The 23,410-nt window shown below is 28.9% G+C and overlaps 2 protein-coding genes across 4 annotated transcripts; one reads left to right on the plus strand and one right to left on the minus strand.

The window, feature by feature from the left end:
* The first annotated feature begins 916 nt into the window (after positions 1-916).
* LOC135929444 (histone-lysine N-methyltransferase SMYD3-like) lies at positions 917-18,203 on the plus strand. Of its 3 annotated transcripts, none has more exons than XM_065466030.1 (11): positions 917-1,033; positions 1,125-1,262; positions 1,476-1,542; positions 1,585-1,704; positions 12,962-13,183; positions 13,242-13,309; positions 13,370-13,493; positions 13,538-13,700; positions 14,463-14,754; positions 17,812-17,920; positions 17,964-18,203. In XM_065466030.1, exons 2-11 carry the CDS (start codon positions 1,162-1,164, stop codon positions 18,084-18,086), a joined length of 1,389 nt encoding a protein of 462 aa, XP_065322102.1. In that variant the 5' UTR covers positions 917-1,033; positions 1,125-1,161; the 3' UTR covers positions 18,087-18,203. The 3 variants fall into 3 exon arrangements, with proteins under 3 accessions (XP_065322102.1, XP_065322101.1, XP_065322103.1); XM_065466029.1 differs by having other exon boundaries at positions 968-1,080; XM_065466031.1 differs by lacking the exon at positions 1,476-1,542 and having other exon boundaries at positions 968-1,080.
* LOC135929445 (smad nuclear-interacting protein 1-like) lies at positions 18,111-20,688 on the minus strand. Its single transcript, XM_065466032.1, has 3 exons — positions 20,153-20,688; positions 19,839-20,077; positions 18,111-18,596 (listed from the first exon to the last, which is right to left on the minus strand). The coding sequence occupies exons 1-3, from the start codon at positions 20,665-20,667 to the stop codon at positions 18,337-18,339; spliced, it is 1,014 nt and encodes a 337-aa protein (XP_065322104.1). The 5' UTR covers positions 20,668-20,688; the 3' UTR covers positions 18,111-18,336.
* Between the last annotated feature and the right edge of the window lie 2,722 nt (positions 20,689-23,410).

The raw sequence follows: 23,410 nt of genomic DNA on the forward strand, positions 1-23,410 counted from the left end.
CACCGGTGCTAATGACGCTATTCAAAAATATCTGTTTGATGATAATCTATGAGCAAATCAAATCCTTTCTTTCTAAGAAAAAGGGTTGAGAAATATTAAGGGGAGGGGGGGGGTGGATAGGAAATAAGAAATATATTTTATTTGTGAAGATGCATTTAGGATATCTTGAGGATAGGCATAGCGGGATGAATGGAAGAGAGATCAGAGTCTACAAGAGCGATAAGGGGGGGGGGGGCATTTACCTTAAAATTTATGAAAGGGTAGTAGGGGATAGGCATTTAAGGGGATAAACTAGGAGGATAGGGCAAATTTATTGGGGGGGGGGGGGGGTTTATTAGAAGTTATATATAATTGAAATGTTGCAAAAAACATATATTATATATTGCAAATAACATATATATATTGTAAAAAACATATATATATCTAATAGTATTAATTATTAGCTGCCTTACGTATATATCTATTTGACTATTTATGATTATATGACCAGTCAGATTTGACTACTTAGTTTAATTTTATTTAAAGTATTTTAGCTATATCTTAACCTTAACCAATATATCACCTTTAATTAACCTAACCCTATCTTTCTCATCTGTAAGATTACTATTTACTTTAGATACTTGTTTGATATTAATATATCTATTCAACTAAAAAATTTATTAGTCATATTCCTTAAGTTGAGTTACATTTAACTTGATTAGCATCCCATTGATCGCCGGATCGTTATAATTACCATATGAAAAATATTGCAAATTTGAATTTCTCAAATATCGCAGATACTATTTCCATTGAAATTGCTTCGGCATTGTTAGAATTCAAAAAATACGTTAAATACTTAGATAGATCGACAATATTAGCAAATTCATTAACAGTCCAATATATTAATTTGATTACTTATGAAAATGAAAATTATTGTATCAGATTAAATATTAATGGTTGGTGTATAGTATCTAATACCTTTGATGACGATAGATATAAAAATTCTTCAAGAAATTTGCAATATTTTGAAACACTTGGTTCACTTCTAGATAATGTAAGCTTAGAATATAGAAAACTTTTTTCTGAACATTTAAATATAAAGTTAATACATTTTTACCTATATGATTTAATCAAAACTTATATAGATTGCATGAAATAAAAAATTAAATAATTGTTTATTTAATGGAAATACATTTAAGTAAGGGAACTCTCTTATTATATGAAACACCTTATTCCTATATGATTATGAATTCCTTAAGGACCAAGAGATGTTCTTATTGCTTGTAAGGCATATTTATAATTTTTTATTTAAATATATCATATATAAAATTATATTTTCACCATTTTTCAAAATTTATAAAAATATAAGATAAGTTGTTTATTTATTTCATTTATATATTATATTTCTTCCATAATAAAAAAACAATAATAAAAGTATTTAACAGAATAATAAATTGATAAATATAATTAAATATTTCTTTATAAAAAAAATATAGAATGGAAAATGATTTACAACAGTGTCTTAGTTGCAATTTATTTAAATATTGTAATAAAGAATGCCAAGTTATTTATTTAATTCGTATTTTTATTATTTGATAAATTTAGAAAAAAGATTGGAATGAACACAAACATGAATGCAAAAACATACAAAAAATAAGTCATGATTTTAGAAGATCTATACCAGCCACGGTGTTAATGATGGCACGAATTATATACAAAATTCATGTAATACTATTATATTGTTTTAAACTGCTCTAAATTATAAACTATAGTGTCAGACCAATCGTATCATCAATAAAATCCTAGCCCAACCCGTGTCCAAAAATATCAATTTATAGTTCCTTCCAGGCACGTACGCAGTGCCCCCACCCCACCCCCTAGTCCAAAAAATGCAGATGCCTGATTATATTTTTCAAAAATATTATTGCTAATATTAATTTATATTTGTTAATATTTATTCCTATCTCATATATATATTTAATTACATTTATTTATCACATTCATCTACTAAATTATTTTATCAATTAATTTCGTTCAAGTTTTCCTTGACATAATTTACATATTATTTTCAAATTTTAGTGGCATATTATTTATCTAAATTTCTAGTCAAATAATAATTATTTCTGAAACTCCTTGTCCAACAGAGAAAGAAATTGTAAAAGCTTGTCCAACGAGATGGAGTCTTTGCCATCAAGCAGTAATAGCTTTTATGGAGTTAGAAGAGACGATTATTAATGCTATTACTGAAATATCACAATGGCTTGAAAGAAATCTTTCCTCAGAAGCAAGGAAATTATTGGATTCAATACTTATTTCAAATTGTTTTTCTCATTAGAATGTATTATTTAATTATACAACTATTTTATCTAATACTTATAAAAAACATGACATTGACTTGATTAAGAAGATGAGAATAGTGGAGAGCATTTTATTAGAACTCAAGAAAATTAGAGCTAATGTTGATGAAGAACATATTTTATATGTTATTGTTGAGTCTAAAGCAGAATACGTTTTTAAAATTTGTTCCCCTCAACTTGCAGCATCGTCAAAATATTAATATAGGATCAGTTGAAGAGTATTATAAAACAAAGGTCCCCTTGTTTAGATACATTTATATCCCAAATAAATGAATGGTTTTTAATTCATTAAGCAGCACTTACAAATTCGCAGTTATTATTTCCACAAAAGCCTTTCCAACCTTTTTCAGATGGTGATAGAAAAAAAAAATATTTGTTAGATTTTTATCATGAAGATGTTAAAGTATCTTATGATGCCTTATTAGCTTAATAACTATGATGATACAGTCCCAAAAATGCTATAGATGCTTTGCATTATTTCAAACACATTTTAGATTATATTCCTTTTTAAGTGTATTCTAGATACCCATAGTTGATATTGAATTGTATTAAACGATAGAATAAGTATAACAAAATACTATTTAAATTATTCAAAATTTCTTTATTTCTTATAATTTTTTTTTAATGAATTAATCTTTACAAAATAAAAACTAAAATTATATAATTATTATTTCTTCTTTTTTTATAAATTTAACAAAAATTTTTCAATCAATTAATTTTACAAAAAATATATATTTTCAAAAAAATATATTATTATAATAATTATTATTATTTTTTTACATTAAATAATAATAATTTTTTTCCTCCAATCAGATGTCTACAATCCATCTGATTGACATTTGAGGCTTATATATATATACATTTTTTTAACATACTAAGACATGTCACCCCTTTATGGGTCAACGACATTCTTCACCATTAAATATAATATTTAATATATATTTTGAAAAATATTATATTATTAATTATGTTGTTATAATAAGAGAATTTTTTTTCTTTATAATGTATTCATAAGGAAAAATACAGATATCCAGTTGTTCCTTTTTACTCCATATTTATATACTCTTGAGCTTGATTACTAGTTGTACCGATAATCATCATGCGATTGCAGGCTTGACTCGAATAACGATAGTCAGCATTTAATCGTTGGCTTGATCTGAATAACGCCGGCCCTCCATACATCAATTGAAACGACCGAAAATTTTTCCCGAATTGTTTTCTCACTTTTGTGAATCCCATTGGTTCAATCACAAGGTCAAAGTTTATAGTCTTAGTTCAACCATAAGGTCAAAGTTTATAGTCTCTTTATTGTCTAACACAATTTGAATCTTTTTTCTTTATACCATAGCAACATCAAAGTAAACCGTCCGTGAAAACAAAAAAACATAACTTTCTTTTTCTTTTTCCACTGACCATCCATCACAAAAATTTACATTTTTTATTAACTTTTTCTTTACTTTCCTTGAAAAAAAAACAACTGCTCGGTATATAACATAATCATAAACGATTCCCTCGTTATACCATTTAATTACTTATATTATACTCCTATCACTCTACAATGAGGATACTCGAGTATATAAAATAATCAATAAATTAATAAAATACTTTCCTCCGATGGACTTTAATACCATGTAACCGAAAGCATAAATTACCAAAACACCCCCAGTTGTTCAGTATTCAACTAATTCATTAAGTTATATAATTTTGTTTTGTAATCCACTAATTTTATCAATTACGTGATTATTTAAATAACCAAAGGAATCTCTTCCTTCAAGGGAAAACAAAAAAAATTGTCTTTGCCCTTCAATACCCTGAGACTCAATTATAATCCCGTATAATTATAGGATGTTGAGTTCTCCCTCCGAAATATAAAAATCCCTTTATTTTCCAGGCTTTTTAAAGTTTCAATTAAGCATCCTCTAATGGATTCCATTAACACTTAATCCCAAAGAAGCCTACCCCTATCTTTATGATAGTATCTTACTCCCAATACTACGCAAGTATCGTTATCAGAGTATCCCAAAAGAATCAATATTTTCATTATTCACATTTAACATATTATGCTATATTACTACAATAAATTTCATTATTCATCTTTAACACATTATGCTATATGATTCCAATAATCTAAGATTCTGGAAAAATAATCAGATAAGATTAATATTTAAGCATTTTCACATTATCTTTATCCTTTCTTACTTTCTCCTAACCTTACGTGTTCATTATGTCTGATTACCGTTATTCCATTTATTAGCAAAATTTCATTTAATTTGGAACCAAGGTTTTCTACTATACGACCTTTTTCCCATTTCTTCCCTTTGTTATCAAACAAACGGGCCCATACATTTCTTCCCACAGGATTATTACAATCTTATCAACCGAAGGTACACCAGTTCCATCTTTGGATTTTAAGAAATCCAACGGCATTCTGGTCCTTCTTCCCAAAAATAACTCCACCGGAGTAATTCCCTCTCGGTTTCTGGAATTATTATAATATAAATGGGCCATCCAAACATCATTACTTTCTTGTTTGGCCCTTTTAATCCAATTTTTCACGATAGCTACCATTCTCTCCGCCAGTCCATTGGAACTGGGATGATATGGTGGAGCTAATACGTGTTTAATTTCCATCGCATTACAAAAATCTTTGAAACTTTCACTTACAAAGGCCGGACCTCCATCAGACACTATGTCTTTGGAATCCCAAATCTAGCCCATAACCTTTGTAACAATTTGATAACAATTCTAGTGGTTAATCCATGAACCTCTTCATATTCAATCCACTTAGAATATGCATCAACAACTAAAAAATACGACTTCTTGTTTAAGTCAAAGAAATCCACGTGAACACGCTCCCACAGCCTTTCAGATCTCGGCCAATAACTGCCTATTTCCTTCCGGGGCATAACGGCACACGAATTACATGGAATACAACTCCTTGTAATCTTTTCAATATCATCGCTCATTCCAGGCCACCATACATACTCACGAGCCCAAGATTTCATTTTATCCCGACCCTGATGTCCTGCATGCAACAATCGTACAATTTTACTCCGTAATTTCAACGGAATCACGGCTCTATTACCCCGCATCAAACAATCATCCACTACGGACAATTCATTTTCAATTTTTTTATAAATTTACTATTATTTTTCCACGGTTCTTGTCCCGTCAAAAATAATTTTACTCGACCCAATTCCTTATCCCCTAAGGTATTGCTTTTAAGATCCTCCCAATTCGTAGGACCACCCATTAACATATGTGATAAAGAACAAATTAATACCCTGTCTTCATTCACCATTATACTTTTGTTACCGTCAAGATCCCCTTCACTGGATCCTAACCTAGATAAAATATCAGGCAAACAATTTTCCTTGCCCCTGCGATATCTGATTTCCACATTAAAACTTCCCACCAGTAACAACCAACGTTGCAACCGGGGAGACAGCATTAACTCTTTATTATCTTTTTTAAATAAATGAATTAACGGCTTATGATCCGTGTAAATTATAAATCTTTTACCGATCAAATATTCACGACATTTGGTTAATCCAAAGATAACCGCTAGGGCTTCTTGTTCAATAACCGAATATCTAGTTTCCACTTCCCTGAAAACTCTCGAAAAAAATATGATGGGTCTTTCCACACCATCCATTAAATGTAACAATGCACCTCCAACCCCCTTGTTGGATGCATCAACTGCCAATATGATCTCTAAATCATTATTAAAACATACCAAAATCGGTTCCTCACCAATTTTTCCTTTTAAAATATCAAAAGCATTTTTCTGTTCAATTTTCCACACAAAATGAACACCTTTCTTTAATAAACCATACAATGGAGATGCCAATTTTGCAAAATCTTCCACATAACGATGATAATAATTTACCATTCCCAAAAATGATTGCAACTCTGCTTTATTGGTTGGCGGATTCATATTCGTTATATTTTTTAAATTTTTTTCCAGAGGTTTCACCTCCATTCCATTTATGCGATGTCCTAAGTAGATAACTTCCGTTACCCCAAGAACACTCTTTTCCTTGCTGGCCCTCAGACCCTTATCACGAATCCGCTTGAAAACCTCTTCCAAACGTTGATTATGTTGCTCTGGTGTTATACCAGTCACCAACACATCATCCATATAATAATAAACTCCTTCTAGGCCCTGGAAAACTGATGCCATAGTGCGCTGAAATATCGGCGCTGACACACTTAATCCAAACGGTAGCCTACAAAAGGCAAATAATTCTTTCGGAGTCGTTATTGCAAATAATTTATGAATTTCTTCTTTCAAAGGCAATTGCAAATAAGCCGAAGAAAAATCAACCTTGGAAAAATACTTGGCACCTTTTAAACTGGCCAAAATTTCCTCAATCCTAGGCAATGGATATTTTACCTCCACTACCCATCTATTTAACGTTACACGGAAATCAGCACATAGCCTTAACTTTCCATTCGATTTTCTAACAGGTACCAATGGTGTGGCCCACTCACTATATTCCACAGGAATAATGATGCCATCTCTAACCCATTGATCCAATTCTTCATCGATTTCCCTTTTCCACTCAAAAGGAACTCTTCGACAAGCCAAAAAGATGGGTGAAAAACCCTCTTTAAGTTTAACGTCTACTTGATAATCATTTAAACGTCCTAATTTTTCTTCAAAAATTATACCATATTTTCTAACCAAAACAGGTATAGCCAGATCGATCCTTTTTAATCCATCGATTTCAATTTCCATAATTTGATCCCTATCAATTTTACCATTTATTTCTGTATGATCAGAACTGATCCCTACCCTTTCAGGAGTTTCAATAAAATTATTATTACCGACAATCCTATTTTCATCATTCAATAATTTAGATATCCCTTCTTTCTGAAGTTCATCTCGGATATTATCCGCCATTAAATCTCCTTTATCACTAGCTAATCCGCTATCAATAATAAATAAATTCCAATCATTATTATAGGGTCCAATTGGGGTAATCTAATCCCACCCCATAATAGTTTCCACTGCTTTTCCCACTATCCATAAATCTAAACTTATGATAGTATCATTAAAAACCACATACCATTGAGTTTTACCCAAAACCTCAATTTCAGAACCATCGAACTGTTTTAAACACATATTTTCCTTAATAATCACGCCATTAGGCCAATATTTATAAAAATTTTCACAAGACATTATCGAAATGCTCGCACCAGTGTCAAATAGCATATCAATATACCTGCAGTCAATTCTCAAGTTAACCCTAGGACATTGACCCAGTCTATTTATTCCATCAGTCCTTAAAATTTCACAAGTTTTAAGGGGCTGATCGCTATATATTCCCTCTGAAATATGCATTTCATTAAAATTTAAATTTCCTCCTAAATTCAACTCAGAATTTCGAGGCTTTTTACTAATATAACTATATTTTTTCATAATATCCCGAGGATATTTCTCCCATTTAAAATTATCAACATTTTTCCTATTTGTATATTTCACAATGCTCTCAGGAAATCTTTCCCATTTAAAAGCATTATTTTTCATTATATTCACATTAAAACTATAATCCGTTTTAACTTTATCTTCATGATTACAAACATTTTCATTAAAACCATTAAAATTATGAGAATCCCATCTCTTTTTATTATAATATACTTTCTTAAAATTTTTATTTCCCTGTATTCCAACTGCTATATGATTACATTTGCTATCATATAGTCAGTGTAAAGCACAATTTATAGCTATATGTCCCGTCTCTTTACATTTAAAACATAAACGAGACCCATCCAAATCCGATTTCAACGAATCAACTTTATTTACATCTAGGCCTGAAATCTTCCTTACATTGGAATTTTCTCCACTAGATTTTTGCAATGGAAAACCCATTCTAAAATTCTGTTCCTTTACAATACAGGTTTTGGCATAATGACCCTTGTAACCGCACCGATTACAAATTATGTCAGCAATAATTTTTGGAAAACTCTTTCCATTCGAAATAATTCTATCACCGAATTGTTTCTTATCCCCTTGATTATTCATACTAATCAACCTGGATACATCACTATAAATATCTTTAATAGATTCTTTTATATCGCATATTACAAATTTCTACTTTAAAATTACGTTATTACAAAAAGAAAAAATATTTTTCCAAACTACTTTGTTAATTAAAATTCACAAAAAAAAATTTAAACCACAAAAACGTTATTATTGCGTTGTGTCCTAAGGTAACCTATAATATGTAAAATAAAAAAAAGTTTTATTTTTTTACCTTAAAATAATGAATACCCTTGAATTTCCAGGTTCGAATCCTGGGAGAACGGTCAACACTTTTTAAGTGTATTCTGGATACCCATAGTTGATATTGAATTGTATTAAACAATAGAATAAGTATAACAAAATACTATTTAAATTATTCAAAATTTCTTTATTTCTTATAATTTTTTTTTAATGTATTAATCTTTACAAAATAAAAACTAAAATTATATAATTATTATTTCTTCTTTTTTTATAAATTTAACAAAAATTTTTCAATCAATTAATTTTACAAAAAATATATATTTTCAAAAAAATATATTATTATAATAATTATTATTATTTTTTTACATTAAATAATAATAATTTTTTTCCTCCAATCAGATGTCTACAATCCATCTGATTGACATTTGAGGCTTATATATATACATTTTTTTAACATACTAAGACAATTCCCAATGTATTAAAATGGTTATATATATATTAGCAACTCTTCCCATTAGTAAACTAATGAGAGAACATTCTCTTTTTTAGAAGAATAACAGAGCCCTGCAGAGGTACCATTTTCAAGGCACGGCCCGGATTTTTTTAAAAAAAATTATATTTATTATTGATTTTTATAGCTAATAATGGCGATTTCAAATATTTAGTTTTAAATATACAGCTCTCGGCCTTGATATTTTTTTAAAAAAAATTTTTAGGCCCAGCCTGGGTGTTTTTTTTAAGAAAAATTTTGGGCTTGACCCGGGTATGTTTAAAAAAATTATAACACGGTCTGGCCCGGGGGCCGGGCCTGCAACTCTCTGAAAAACATACCTATGAAATACAACTTCTGAAAGTGGATTGAATGATTTGGATCTTTTGAATATTCACAGACATTTAACACCAAGCAAGGATAGATAATTGGAAAATTAGCTCAAAACATACAAAATACAATTATTCCTAAGAAACTTTATGTATTAATTTATATTTCCAACATTTAATTTTTTATACTTTATATATAAATTTTAAAGGCTCAAAAAATTCAAATTTCAATTTTGGGTCATTTAAGTGATTCATATCGTGTTTATATTCACTTTATATTTTATAATTCACATTTATTTTATAGTTTTTCAATGCCGGTTTATATATATAATTTTTTTATAATTCATATTAATTTAAAATTGTGTATTAGAAAAGTTATTAGTCCTAATAAATTTATGCTTAATATTTTTAAATAACAATAATATTTCTTAAAAAATTTTATTATCCCCCCCCCACACCAAATTCCTGCATACGCGCCTGATTCCTTCCTATTCTCCATTTTTGGCATGAATGATCACAATTATAAAATTAATCTTAAAAATAGAAAAGTTTAAAAAAAATTAGTAATTGGGAAATATTTATTTTTATATTTTTTTAATAAACAAAATAAAATAGATAATCATTATTAAATTGTCAAAGTTATTGCTAAATATGTAAATCTAATGTATAACATTAAAATAGAATAAAGTAAATATCTAGAGTTAGAAATTTCTTCCCTTTAAGTTTTTTAAAAAATTCAGGCCTAATCAGGCCAGTCCTATATCTAAAAAAATTTTGACACCTGACTGGGGATTGCTTATATCAAAAAATTTACGTTTTATAAGCAATTCTACTATGATACAGGGTCTAAGAAGTTCAATAAGCTCCCCCCCCCCCAAACCCATAGATATTTTTGTTATGGCTTCCAATATCTTTATTGTAACTTATCTTTATAGCCAACATTTATTTAATACCAAGGCGAGCCTCATAAATTTTAGGCATCAGGGGAAGGGACTGTTATTGCTTCCCAAACCAATCGTTTTTATATTATAATGATGGGAGACTCAGATGGTTCTGAGACAACTATATTTCTTGACCCTGACCAAGACCAGTTCACAGTTTTATCATTATAATTTATTAATGAGCATATGTAATTTATTTATTTAAAGTATTTAAGTATATATTTATAGTAAAATGTGAGTAACAATAATTTATTATGCATCCCTAATCTTATATTAACAGATTAAACAATTAACGATAATTTTATAAATGTATATTATATATGCATGGGACAAGTTATCTTCTGGAGGGGGGGGGGTCATTAGTTCAGAGATAAAGTTTCTGAGATTAAATTTGAAGTGTCAAATTTACCAATGATTCCTATAAGAATTTTGGGTCAAACTCTGTGAAGTGTAAGGAGTAGAGTTCCTAGAGTGTTTCATCTAGACTATTTGTAATCGCATGAAGCAGATTGTAAGCCCCCATTATGGGGAAAAAGTTAACTGGTATTTATCCGGCGGTGGGTTTTGTGGTGAATAACCACTTATCTTCCATTGGTTTATCCTTATCTATTCTCTGCTTGGGAGGTCAACGGAGTTTTCGTCAGTTAGGTTATATGCTGGGTTGCAAAGTTGTGAAACCCTATGATCCTCATAGCTGTTACTATTATTTCACACGATAGGCTTCTGAACCCTTTCCTTATGATATGGAACGAAACTGCACTAGCCTTAACTATCACAGGGCACATAAATCGTGAATGATGTTTGTAATGTTTATAACAAAAACCCCATGAGTAGCAACGTGTAGAAGTATTTGATAATGACCACCATGAATCCCGAGGAATTTTTATCTAGATGATAATGGAATTGAGAAGAATGCTTGTTTGAAGTCGAACTTAGTGCTATATTGAGTTGTTGCAAAGGAATATGAGATAATAGGTATCGGGTTTAGCTTAAAAGGATATTTAGTAAAATTTAGAGATTATTTTTGGTTTGCCATTGGCCTTAGGTATGAAGAATATCGGCGAGCACATTACTGGTTGCTCTTTTTATGATTTCCGTCTTCAACAATTGATCAATAAAGGGCTAAAATATGGATGCTTATCTTATGAATCTGGTCTTATAATAATTCTCCTGTTATTTTCAATTGCTCGATGATCAAATTTCACGCAGAAACACGCCTTTGCTACCCTTTTGGGGAATTGCGGTTATTCGTTTCTCCTATTAGCGAATTGTGAGCTTCAATCTAGCATCTATCCTTAAACAATCCTCGAATATCTGTTCTAATGATTTTATCCCTGACGTTGGCCCTACATATTCCTGCGTTTTCTGCGCGAATAACTGCGTTCACATAATGTTTCGCTAATTTAATTAGTTTCGCTTTATCTATTTCGATATTCAAGTCAATCACGATAGGTTCATCCTGTAATAAAAAATAGCCTCACATGGGCGAATTCCAGGGGTATCTTGTTGATTCTCAATTGAATATTAAAGGGGTTTTGTTGTTAAACGGCCAGTTTTGGGTCGATTTTTTAAAACAGCTTATTAATTTTAGCCAAAATAATGTTATGTAAGCCTGAAGATTTTGCTCATAGATGGTAAAAAGGTAAATCTCTAGCTAAATCTCGAGGTTTACATAATATTATTTTGGCTAAAATCTTAATTGGACCGTTTTTTAAAATTTGAATTCGGACCGTTTAACAACACTAGTGCCTGGTATGTCTTGAGTAAACATGGGTTGTGATGTTAGGGTTTACCTCTTTGATATGTACAGTGCCTGGATTGACGTAGTTATCTTGGAATCAGGTGAGTATATATTGTGCATCAAGGGTTGGGTAGAGTCGCAATGGTTGATTGCGAGCCTCCACGACTGCCCAGAGTTTTTGGATTAGGGAAAATGGGTTTTGAACTTCAAGTGCTGGCATGGTTAAGGTATCCATTTTGGCTTCAACTTGGCTATTTGAACTTGTAATTGTTGTTATATATCTAGGCTAACTTCTGTTTGATTATTGGTAGCTGAGGCCTGGGTAGTTGATGGTTTGAACTCACTGGCTTCACTATTCTCGCCTGCTACCGGATCATAGGATTATACCTTGGGCAAGTGGAACAAAAAGACATTTTTGAGTTATTATAATTTGAGAATATAATAATATCATCAAGCAATTCTTTATAATGCTGTATTTATTCATTATTAGTCGGATTTTATACACTTGTTTTTTAACGTGATTTTATTATTTCAGCATTTTTTGTTCCTAACAACTTTATAAACCTCATTTAGTTGCTTGTAATAAAATATAATCATTCAATTGAAATTCTTATTTCTTATCGCCTCCACTTATAAAGATTTAAGAGTAACATTTTTTTTACATATATAATCATATTAATATATCTATCTATGAACAATCACATTATGGTTTCATTTTTTTATATTAATGCAATTTGCTTATTTTTTTATTAAAGTTTTATTATATGCTTAAAAATTTCCCGATACCCTTTTAATATCGATCCCCCTCAAAACCCCGCTGAACTAGACGTGTAATATTTATCCACCCTTTATGCACTTTTCTTTAATTATTATAAGTTAAATATATTATTTATAGAAAAATCAAGTTTGCGGGCAGTCCAAACTACTTTATTGCAATAAAAATGTCAAATTTCCTGAAAATCGAAATTTTAACGAGTTGGTAAGCCATTATGACAACATATCAAGGGACCAATATAAAATGGAATGTTTGAATACTTACACTCAGGCGTTGTTTAGAATATTACCCAAACATTTATATGAAATGTATCAACATATATTTAAAGATATTTTTTGCAAAGTTAAGTTCAATATTTATATTTATAAGTTTTATTTATAAATCATTTCTTTATACATAGATTTTAATAAATTCATATTCGATTTTGGACGAAGAATTATGCCCAGTTGCTCATGCTTTATATATGTGGTATTTTATTATTGTTTATAAAAATAATATATTAAACTCACTAAATATAACTTCTTATAGTGCATCCTATTTTAACCATAGTTGTGTACCTAACACTAATTGTATTTTCAACGGTCCCAACATATTTATAACATCAGTTGAGGATATAACATTAAAGCAAAATAGTTCTTCATTACAAAATTCGGTCTCAATTTTTTTTTCTTTATTATTAATTAATTTAAATTTTAGATATTTATAAGATACATTGATCCTCTAGAATCTTATCAAAACCGGCGAAAGTCTTTGATGGAAACATATTATTTTCATTGTGCTTGTCAGTTTTGTCATATACATGACGATCATCATAACCATGAGGAAAACGTGCTAGACTTTTTGCCTAAGTCTACCCTAGGTTTTTTAATACTTAATTTAAAAAAAATAAATTAATAAGCTATTATAAAATTATATGACAATTGCGCCTATATGACTTTTTGCCGATCAATGCCAAAGGGCCCGCCCAAAGCCCTGTAACAATTTGCTTTATAGATAGAGCCGATTTTTATAAATAAAATTAGAAGATATATTTCAAACTCAAAATATTAATTTTATTATACGTTTTAATACTATGAAAATGTAAATATTCAAAAAAAAGCTTTGATAATTTAATTGTGTTTATCTATTTTGTTACAAAATATGATATGAAAATAAATTTGATGAATTATTTCCACTTCCATTTTTTTAAAAAAAATTCAATTTATAATTGTGATATTCAATCAAAAAAAAGGAAGTTTAACATTAATTTTTTTGACCCACGGGTTGGACCCATAGTTTATTGATTGTTACACCCAACGATCGGGTGGAGTTATATCCTATATGTAGTTTTTATTTAACCACAATAAATTTATTTATTATAAAATTTGTTAAAGTAAAAATAAATGGGGAAAAAATTTAACATAACTTAGATTGTAGATTAAAAACTTTTTTTTAAAATGTTTATTTCATCGCTTAACGCATGTTTAATATTTTTTAAATCAATTTTGGGTATTAACCACTGGTTTGGTTAAATTGAGAGTATTGACAGACCGATCGGGATAACCTTTAAATGACTTATTATATAAATAGTTATATATCATATTTATAGTATTAAAAAATATTTATTACACGTTTTATTAAGAAAATGATACCCTAAACATTAACACTAGACAATCTAGCATAACCAATAAATTTATCGATGAATTATGTTCAAAATTTCAAGAATATCAACAGTCCAGCATTTCCTTAAAAAATTTTAATGATTTTTTCCCATCTTCGAATAATGTTATTTATAACAAAATATTGTGGGAAAAATTTCAACATACACATATGCCATTTATTAATAACCCCAATGATCTGACAACAGTTGCTGACACACATCTAGTGTTGACCTATCAGATTGGTATTGCTTTAAATAGAGGAAACACTTTTCGGTAATTTATTTCATATTAGAAATTTTCATAGATATTTATATAATTTAGCATTCGTTTTTGCACTAATAATTTAATATCCTTGTTCAAAAATTTACATCTAATAGTTTAATTTGTTAAAAAATGAAACTAAATTTTATTAGAATAAATATTGTTTGCAACAAGAAGGTCCGAACAGCTGATCGAAGTAGTAAAAGTTATCGGTGTGGGACTACATCAAGAAATTTATTTATCTTATTCAAATGGATGTGGTGACTAGTTGCGCAAAAAACTCCCGAGATATTTTAGTGATTACATCCAATGTAATTGCTGTGTATTCAGAAAGTGGAAAAGATATAAATTATATTTGTTTTTGGGACACGTGAAAGGCATGCAGGCTGATGGAAGAGTTAGAACATCTAAAGAAGTTACTTTGAACAAATTGGGTTTTGTTACCTAGGTCTTGCGCTGAGAGCAGATGAGAATCTTGGCTTGAAGATTGTGACAAGGGCCAGCATGCATGAAGTTTAGGGTTATAATCTATTCTAGCTGATAAAAATGACTCCTTGGATTTGAAGGGAATAGTTTAAGTATATAGTAAAAGTTATATAATGTACTCTAAAATACACATCAATAATGGTTACATATGAAGCCAAATTGGAAAGAACACAAATGAGAATGGTTAGATAGATAAGAACAAGCAGAGAATTACGTGAAAGGCTTGAGTAATATAAAAAGGTCTGAGACGGTATTTAAATCGGTGGCTAAGGACTATTATGTGAAGATATGTATATTGGATGGGAAATAAAACGCAGGTGTAGATATAATACCATGTGAATGAATGTGAAGAAATGAAAAAAATAAATAACAAAAACAAATAATAGTGCTTCTAAATGAAGGCGAATGGTTTAGATAGTCTAAAGAATTTATGGAAAAAGATGATGTTTTTATTAAAATATACAAATTGATAATATAAAAATTAAATTAATATTATATTAATCGAATCATATATATATATATTAAAAATAACAAACAATTAAATCAATATCTAATGTAACAGTTACGATACATTAATTTCCTCACTACAAATTGAAATCCTCATGGGAAGGTAATGGGAGTTTCGAAACTCTTTTTGTTAAGGTTCGTCTTTTATCTTTAACGCTATCTACTACCGTCATTGTTATCTCCTTTGCTTGTAGGTGAGCCTTCCCCAGTTAATCGGTATGCTTGTTTTTTACTATGCCATCGCTCAATATCAAGCACACACGCTCTGTCCCTTCATTCTATCCCGCAGTTTCGTTTTTTATCCAAACCTTTTGATTATTTTCTATTTCCTGAGACTCAACTATCCTGCCTTTATAATATTTTTATTTTCCATAATGGGTTTTCGGTTTCTCATGGATTTTCCACTAATCGAACATCGTTCTGGGCGGCCTATAAACATTTCGAGGGATTTACCGGTTTTTGCATTTGGCGTTTTGCCATGAATAATCAAAACATTTGCTAGATTAAGCTGGTCTGGAGTCCCACATCTCCTCTTTGCATAGAAACGCGTCTTTATCATACGAATGTAGTTAGCCAACCCATTCTATTTGGGACTGGGGCGGACCTAAAAGGTTTATGTTTTTAAAAAGAAACATTTTAGTTCTGATCCGCTAAACTGAGCACCGTTATCTGAAACAATGTTGAGAGGTAACTCAAATCTAGCGAAATAATTTCATTATTTATTATACTCGCCGAATTAATATATGTCCCATTCTCGCCTCCAGTTCAAAGATTTAGATAGTCTTAAGAATTTATAGAAATAAAATGATTTTATTTAAATATATGAATTGATATTATAAAGCATGAATAAATATTTTAATCGTATCACTTTATATATTAAAATAAATAACAATTAAATTGATATCTAAAATAAGAAATTCGATTACATTAATAAAGTAATCGATATACGATACATTACAAAGGCGTTTGAATTTTGCGTTATATTTCAAATAATTTATCACTAATCGCATTGTGCAAATTGAAGAACTTTATTTTGCGTTGATATTTAAAAAAAACCAAAAACTATTTTATTATTTATTAATATCAGAGACCTACAGAAATGACATTTGCACAGCACAGCCCGGATTTTTTTTTTTAAAAAAAAATTTCTGCCCGGCTCAGATTTTATATTTTTAGGCCCGGCATGGCCCGCATTTTTTTAAAAAAATACATTAAATTTATTTTTAACTAATGGCGATTTTAAAATATAAGTCCCAACCCGGATATTTTTTTTTATAAAAAAATTTAGCCCCGACCCGCATTTAAAATTTTTTTTAGCGGTCAGGGTATAAATACGGCCCGGCCCGGCCCATGCTTAAAACCGGGCCTTTAGGTCCAATTCATATGTTTTTATAAACGCTCAAAAGAACTTTAAAATCCCCATATAAAAATGAAAAGAATATACATTTTCAGAGGGGAGGGCATATACCCTCATGTACCCAGCATAGATATCACCTGGTTAAAATTTCAAAAAATGAATTGTACAATTCAACGATTTTATTGAAATTCGAAAACAAAGTCATAATTTAAATGAGTAGAAAATAAATGTATCACTAATACAGAAAAATTTAAATATTTGATTAACACCTCTTTTAAATAAAATGAATCTTTTGAATATTCATAATGGTTAATACATTAATCGTCGATTATATTATATAATATCGTATATAATTTGGAATTTCCAATTAATTAAATAGGAGTTTTATATTATAACTTAAATTAACATATCAGAAACCTGCAAGTCTAGCCAAAAGTATGATCTAAATAAAAATCCGGGCTTAAAAATAAATTAAAAACTCCAACGTGCCAAATTTTTTTAAAGGATTTTATAAATTTTATCGATTAACTAAGTTAAAAAATCCTACTACATTCGATTATTAATATTCATTTTGGAACTATTTACAAAATTATTTAGGTTTAAATCTGACCCAGTCAATATAACATCTGCAGGTCTTTGATATTTATTATTAATTTGTGTATGTGCATCCTTATTTTGTTTTAGATATTTTTTTTAACATCCTGATTATATTACAATAGAAAATATTACCCAAAATACGATATTTCAAGAGCTTATCATTTATTATGGTTATCCAAATTGGCTTTGTATTTGAATGACTTAAGCAACGCCAAAAATTATGCAAATCAAGTTTGCTTTATAATAATTAAATTTATTAATATTATATATATAGTGTATGGAAATTATTGATATAGCATATCCTCTAGAAGCCGTACAACATTTAGACAATTTTGAATCAATATTATCAAATATAAAATATAATTTATCACACATTCTGTCCCAATTGAATTTTTAAATAAATAAAATTTTTATTAGCGTCTAATAATTTATCATTCATTTTCGTATGCATTATATAAAATATAAATACAAAATTTTACATGTAATGTACAATAAATTTCTTTCTTTATTTTGATTGTTATTTAGACATGAAATAATGTATAATATCATTAAATTACATTAAAATAATAAATAAAATGATGTCCCAAAACAAGATAGTTATATCTGAACCATATTTAAAATAAATAAGGTGTTTATTATAAAGACCCTCACTCATGCATTTGATCAATTGGATTTTCTTCTTGTCCATCATGTTCATGGGGGGATTTTATTGAATCTTCATCACCAACGGCAGAAGAGGTCTCATGTAGTAAAACGTACTCTCTAGTACTAAACCCAAACTTGAGGACGTCGCCTTCCATCAACTCGTAATATCGACTGGCCTCAATGGGTTTATTGTTCAGGAAAGTACCGTTAGCAGAGCCTAGATCGATTATGTAGGGTTTGACCTGGATTCGCCTTTTTTTACCTGTAAAATATAAAAATTATTATCCTCAATGTTAAATAATTTCATTTATGAAAAAAGATACACCAATATCTACTTGTTATTGGGCCAATACTTTAATTTTAAACTGATACCAGTGACTAGTGTTGTTAATCGGCTTATTTTGAGCCGATTTTTAAAAACGTCTAATTCAATATTTTATTAGGAAAAATATTATGCAAGCCTCTAGATTTTGCTCATAGAAAGAACAAAGGTCTAGACATATATTATCGAAATCTTAAAGCTTAGGCAATATTTTCCTGGCTATAATGTTGAGTTAGCCGTTTTTAAAAAAACGAGCAGTTTAACAACACTACCAGTGACAGATACTCAAAAGTGATAACCTTCATAAATAAAAATTTATTGTTAACACTATGCTATAAATTTATAAAATAAAATTTAAGCTAATAAGAAAAAGTGAAGTTGCTGTTAATCGTTCCTATTGATAAGGGTCATTCAATTTCAAATTTATCAGTGCCATTCCATTTCAAATATATCATAAAGTGGCCGCCTACCCCTTTTGAGTTTGGCAAATCTTTTTTTATATACAAAGGTTTGTGTAACCTAAGTGTTTTATATGTGGAAAAAATACTAAGTTCTGCAAAGAAATGAAATATTTATAAATTATTTTGAATAATTATAAATTATTTTGAATAATTATAAATTATTTTGAATAATTTGATCGAATAAGAAAAAAAAATTATTTGAAAGATAATAATTTATCCTTATTTGTATGATTTAAAATTTGACAAATAATTTTGAATTTGTATGAATAATTTGTTTTAGGTATAAATCAGATTGTGCCTAAACCAGTTTTTCAGTTTAACACAATAAACATTAGATATGACAATTTTAATTTTATTAAAACATCTTTTTAGCAAAACCCTAAACAGCCCAAAATTGGGCCAGGCAACTTAAATAAAAGGATATTCATGGTAAGACAGGATAGTTAAAGCAAAATATCATTTGGGCCAGCTCAGAATTTTTTTAAACCTTGAATACTAATTACAGATTTAGTAAAAAAAAAATAGGGTTGAGATATATGTAATGAATAGATGGGCTAGGCTGAACTGAAATAAAATCTTTTTAAAAATCTGCCCAGGTTGGAGAGCTATTCTCTATTGTGTATCTGGTTCATTTTGAACTATTTGACCAAAATATTAATTTGGAATCTTTGATAAAAATAATAGGTAGGATTTCAATAATATAAATTTATTATAATTATACCATCTTCTAAATCCTGATCCTCTAATAAATCTGATGGAACAATATCAGTTTCTTTGGGGTATATGGCTCTAAATTGAAGGACAGCATGTTGTTTAGAACATGAGGGGTGATCTACAGGAATTTCACATATCTTTCTATCTCTACCAAATAGATAAGCACTTTGTCTATGGAGATATAATATAGGAGAAAGAGCTTCACCTGATTTGAAGGGATATAGGCGCCATTTTATTTTAGATATTCTATCAACAAAATTATATTTAATTATAGTTAAAATTCAAAATAAAATTTAATGCGAATAATATTTATAAGTTAACCTTGCTTCAGGTGGTTCATTGTATTTGATAATTACTCCTTTGTATTTGTTAGTTTCTTCAACTAGTTTACCTGATAATCCAAAATTAGGCTCTTCTTTTGGTTTATCAATATCTTTATTATCTTCTGATTTTTCAATATCAACTCTGGTAGCATTTTCATTCTGATTTTCATAACCATGCCTACCCCAACTTTCTCTATTAGATTCTTTATTTCTAGTAAGTGATAAGCCTTCATGTTTATATTTTTTCAAACCCTTATTGTCCGTATCAGTATCTTCTAAATGGCTCATTTGTGGTGACATGGACCAATTTTTGGATTTAACTTTTGTTTTATATGATTCTTTATCATTTTTAGGATTCGATTTTGTTTCTGTAGGATTTCCAGATTTGCGATGGTTCTTCGATATTTTTTCAGACTTTTTAAATGAATAATCATTCTTAGGTTTATTTGATTTTAAATGTGAATGTTTTTTAAATAAATTTTCAGATTTTTCTTCTATCTTTTTTTCTTTCATTTTATAACGTGATTCCGAATTTGCAAGTGACAAATTATTTTAAACAGCTGAATTTAACAGGATAGACTTTGACACCTGTCTGATAATTCTAAATTTGAAATATTTATTCATTGTAATATACATATGGTGAATTCCATATCAAATCAACCAAAAAAAGTCGATTCTCAACCCGACCCTCTTCAATTTTTCTTAAATTTTGCATAATGGTAGTATAAACTATAACTAAGAAAAAAATGAAATTTTACCTCCCAACAAGGTTTACTCGCTAAGATATGGGCGTTTAAAGCGCGGAAAAATAGTACATTTTTGACAAAATGTGCCTCATTTATTTTAAAATATCTCGAGAAATAATTAAGTTAGAAAAATAATTTAAATTTTATTATGTAGCTTAATAATAGTTCTTTAATATGACATAAAAATAAATATGAAATAAATTTGATGAATGTCCAAAACCGGATGTATAAAACCGGAAATGGCCATAGAAAAAAAAAGGTATTTCTTTTTTTCGAAATTTTTTTTCCGTAGATAGATATAACACTGCTTTATATTTGTGCCAAATCCTAGCCTGGGATGAAAAAGGGTCTAGGAGTTACGACTCTTTATATGGCTTAAATTGATCAAAAATATCTTCATTTAATGAATACTTATGAAATAATGTTTTTTTTTAAATTATGTCTAAATGATAGGCCCTAACTTTTTTTTATTTTTAATTGTTAACATGTTGTGACTGAAAATTACTTGACAAAATAATTCTAAACCAATTTATAACTTTATTTTTCTGAAATGCATAATTACATATAATATAATAATTCATAATTATGTTTACAATATATCATATATTAAATTATCTAAAGAATTGGTATAAATTTTAACTTTAATTTTATTTTGATCAAGGGGAATATAAGCATGGTATTTTTGTGTTCCCGGAATTCTTTTTGCTCTCAAAAATCTGCTTTCTAGATGATTTTCCATATTATTGTATTCATTATTGCTTACAAAAATGTAATTTACTCCATGTATATTATTTGTTGCAAAGTCGAATAAATCCATTGGTGTCAAAATATGGTTTTGATATGGCAGTTGCAAACTAGCTCGAGCTGCTAGCCGTTTTGTAATACCTCCTAAACTGTCGCACGGACTTATTCCATGAGCTGTAGCAAAAAAATGCCACTCGGCCTTTATACAAAAATCACATTCATGATTATAGAGATTTATGAAATTTTTTTTATTTTTATATTGGATTACGGCCCCAATCAGAAAAATAATAAATTTTGGTCAATGTATCAAATCTTTCTTTTAAAAATAAGATCATTTTAGTTTGAAATAAATAAAAGGCACAGGCATTATGCTTTAAGCAATCTGATATCACCACTAAACTTATATGTTTTATAGTGTTGTCCTGACGATAATAAATGATAAAAGGGTGAATAGTGGACTGATTATTTGTCCAATGAAATCCCTGTGCATGGTCTTGCACTATAAATGCATAATTTTCCGAAAAGTCAGCAATAACTAAGTATTCGCCAACATTTAAATTAGATTTTAAATTGTTTTGAAATAATGATTGTTGTGATGCTATAAATGAATGTGGAATCAAATTGTCTAATTTCTCAATTAAATAATCTAGGAATTCATAAGCTGATTTTGTCAACGTTTTGAGCGTAGTTCTATCAACTACCAACCATTGTTTAAATGATATATAATCTATTGAATTCGTATCAAATAATATAATAAGTCTTTCTTTTATTTGGGCTGATCCAGGACAAAATTTACATTTATTGAAGTAACATCCAGGCTGGGCAGGATTGCAAAGACTTTGTGCAATACAATGTTTATAATCGTTTATTGGAGGATAATTATAATGATCATTATTGTTTGTAAGCTGTTTTAATTTTCCCCCTATTAAAATAAGCTTAAAATTTTGGTGTAGTGTGCAGATACACATGGTATGTGTACCTGGACCACCTGCTAAAACACAGTTTTTGGGTCGTAAGAATGCAAATCTATTCACTCACAATATGTTAACAATTAAAAATAAAAAAAAGTTAGGGCCTATCATTTAGACATAATTAAAAAAAAACATTATTTCATAAGTATTCATTAAATGAAGATATTTTTGATCAATTTAAGCCATATAAAGAGTCATAACTCCTAGACCCTTTTTCATCCCAGGCTAGGATTTGGCACAAATATAAAGCAGTGTTATATCTATCTACGGAAAAAAAATTTCGAAAAAAAGAAATACCTTTTTTTTTCTATGGCCATTTCCGGTTTTATACATCCGGTTTTGGACATTCATCAAATTTATATCATATTTATTTTTATGTCATATTAAAGAACTATTATTAAGCTACATAATAAAATTTAAATTATTTTTCTAACTTAATTATTTCTCGAGATATTTGAAAATAAATGAGGCACTTTTTGTCAAAAATGTACCATTTTTCCGCGCTTTAAACGCCCATATCTTAGCGGGTAAGCCTTTTTGGGAGGTAAAATTTCATTTTTTTCTTAGTTATAGTATATACCACCAGTATGCAAAATTTAAAAAAAATTGAAAGGGGTCGGGTTGAAACCTTGGTTGATTTGATATGGAATTCACCATATATATTGTATAATTTTGTCAAATGTGATAGGTAGCGTAGATCAGTTTCGATTAATCCAAGATATTTATTATAGTTGTCAAGGGCTATTTCTTAAATTTGTTTTGTACGTTGTCACTTATAATTCTAATATATTCGGA

The sequence above is a fragment of the Gordionus sp. m RMFG-2023 genome, chromosome 5 (genome assembly GCF_954871325.1).
Source record: "Gordionus sp. m RMFG-2023 chromosome 5, tfGorSpeb1-WG-v2, whole genome shotgun sequence".
Taxonomy (NCBI): domain Eukaryota; kingdom Metazoa; phylum Nematomorpha; class Gordioida; order Chordodea; family Parachordodidae; genus Gordionus; species Gordionus sp. m RMFG-2023.

Excerpts from the sequence above, each read along its gene's own strand:
- LOC135929444 (XM_065466030.1), top strand. The coding sequence starts at position 1,162 with ATGGAAATACATTTAAGTAAGGGAACTCTCTTATTATATGAAACACCT. Across the intron at positions 1,263-1,475 it reads AAGAGATGTTCTTATTGCTT|AATGGAAAATGATTTACAAC; the intron begins GTAAGGCATATT and ends AAAAAAATATAG. Across the intron at positions 14,755-17,811 it reads AATAGAGGAAACACTTTTCG|AAAATATTACCCAAAATACG; the intron begins GTAATTTATTTC and ends ATATTACAATAG.
- LOC135929445 (XM_065466032.1), bottom strand. The coding sequence starts at position 20,667 with ATGAAAGAAAAAAAGATAGAAGAAAAATCTGAAAATTTATTTAAAAAA. Across the intron at positions 20,078-20,152 it reads AATGAACCACCTGAAGCAAG|AATATCTAAAATAAAATGGC; the intron begins GTTAACTTATAA and ends TTTTGTTGATAG. Across the intron at positions 18,597-19,838 it reads GGATCAGGATTTAGAAGATG|GTAAAAAAAGGCGAATCCAG; the intron begins GTATAATTATAA and ends TATATTTTACAG.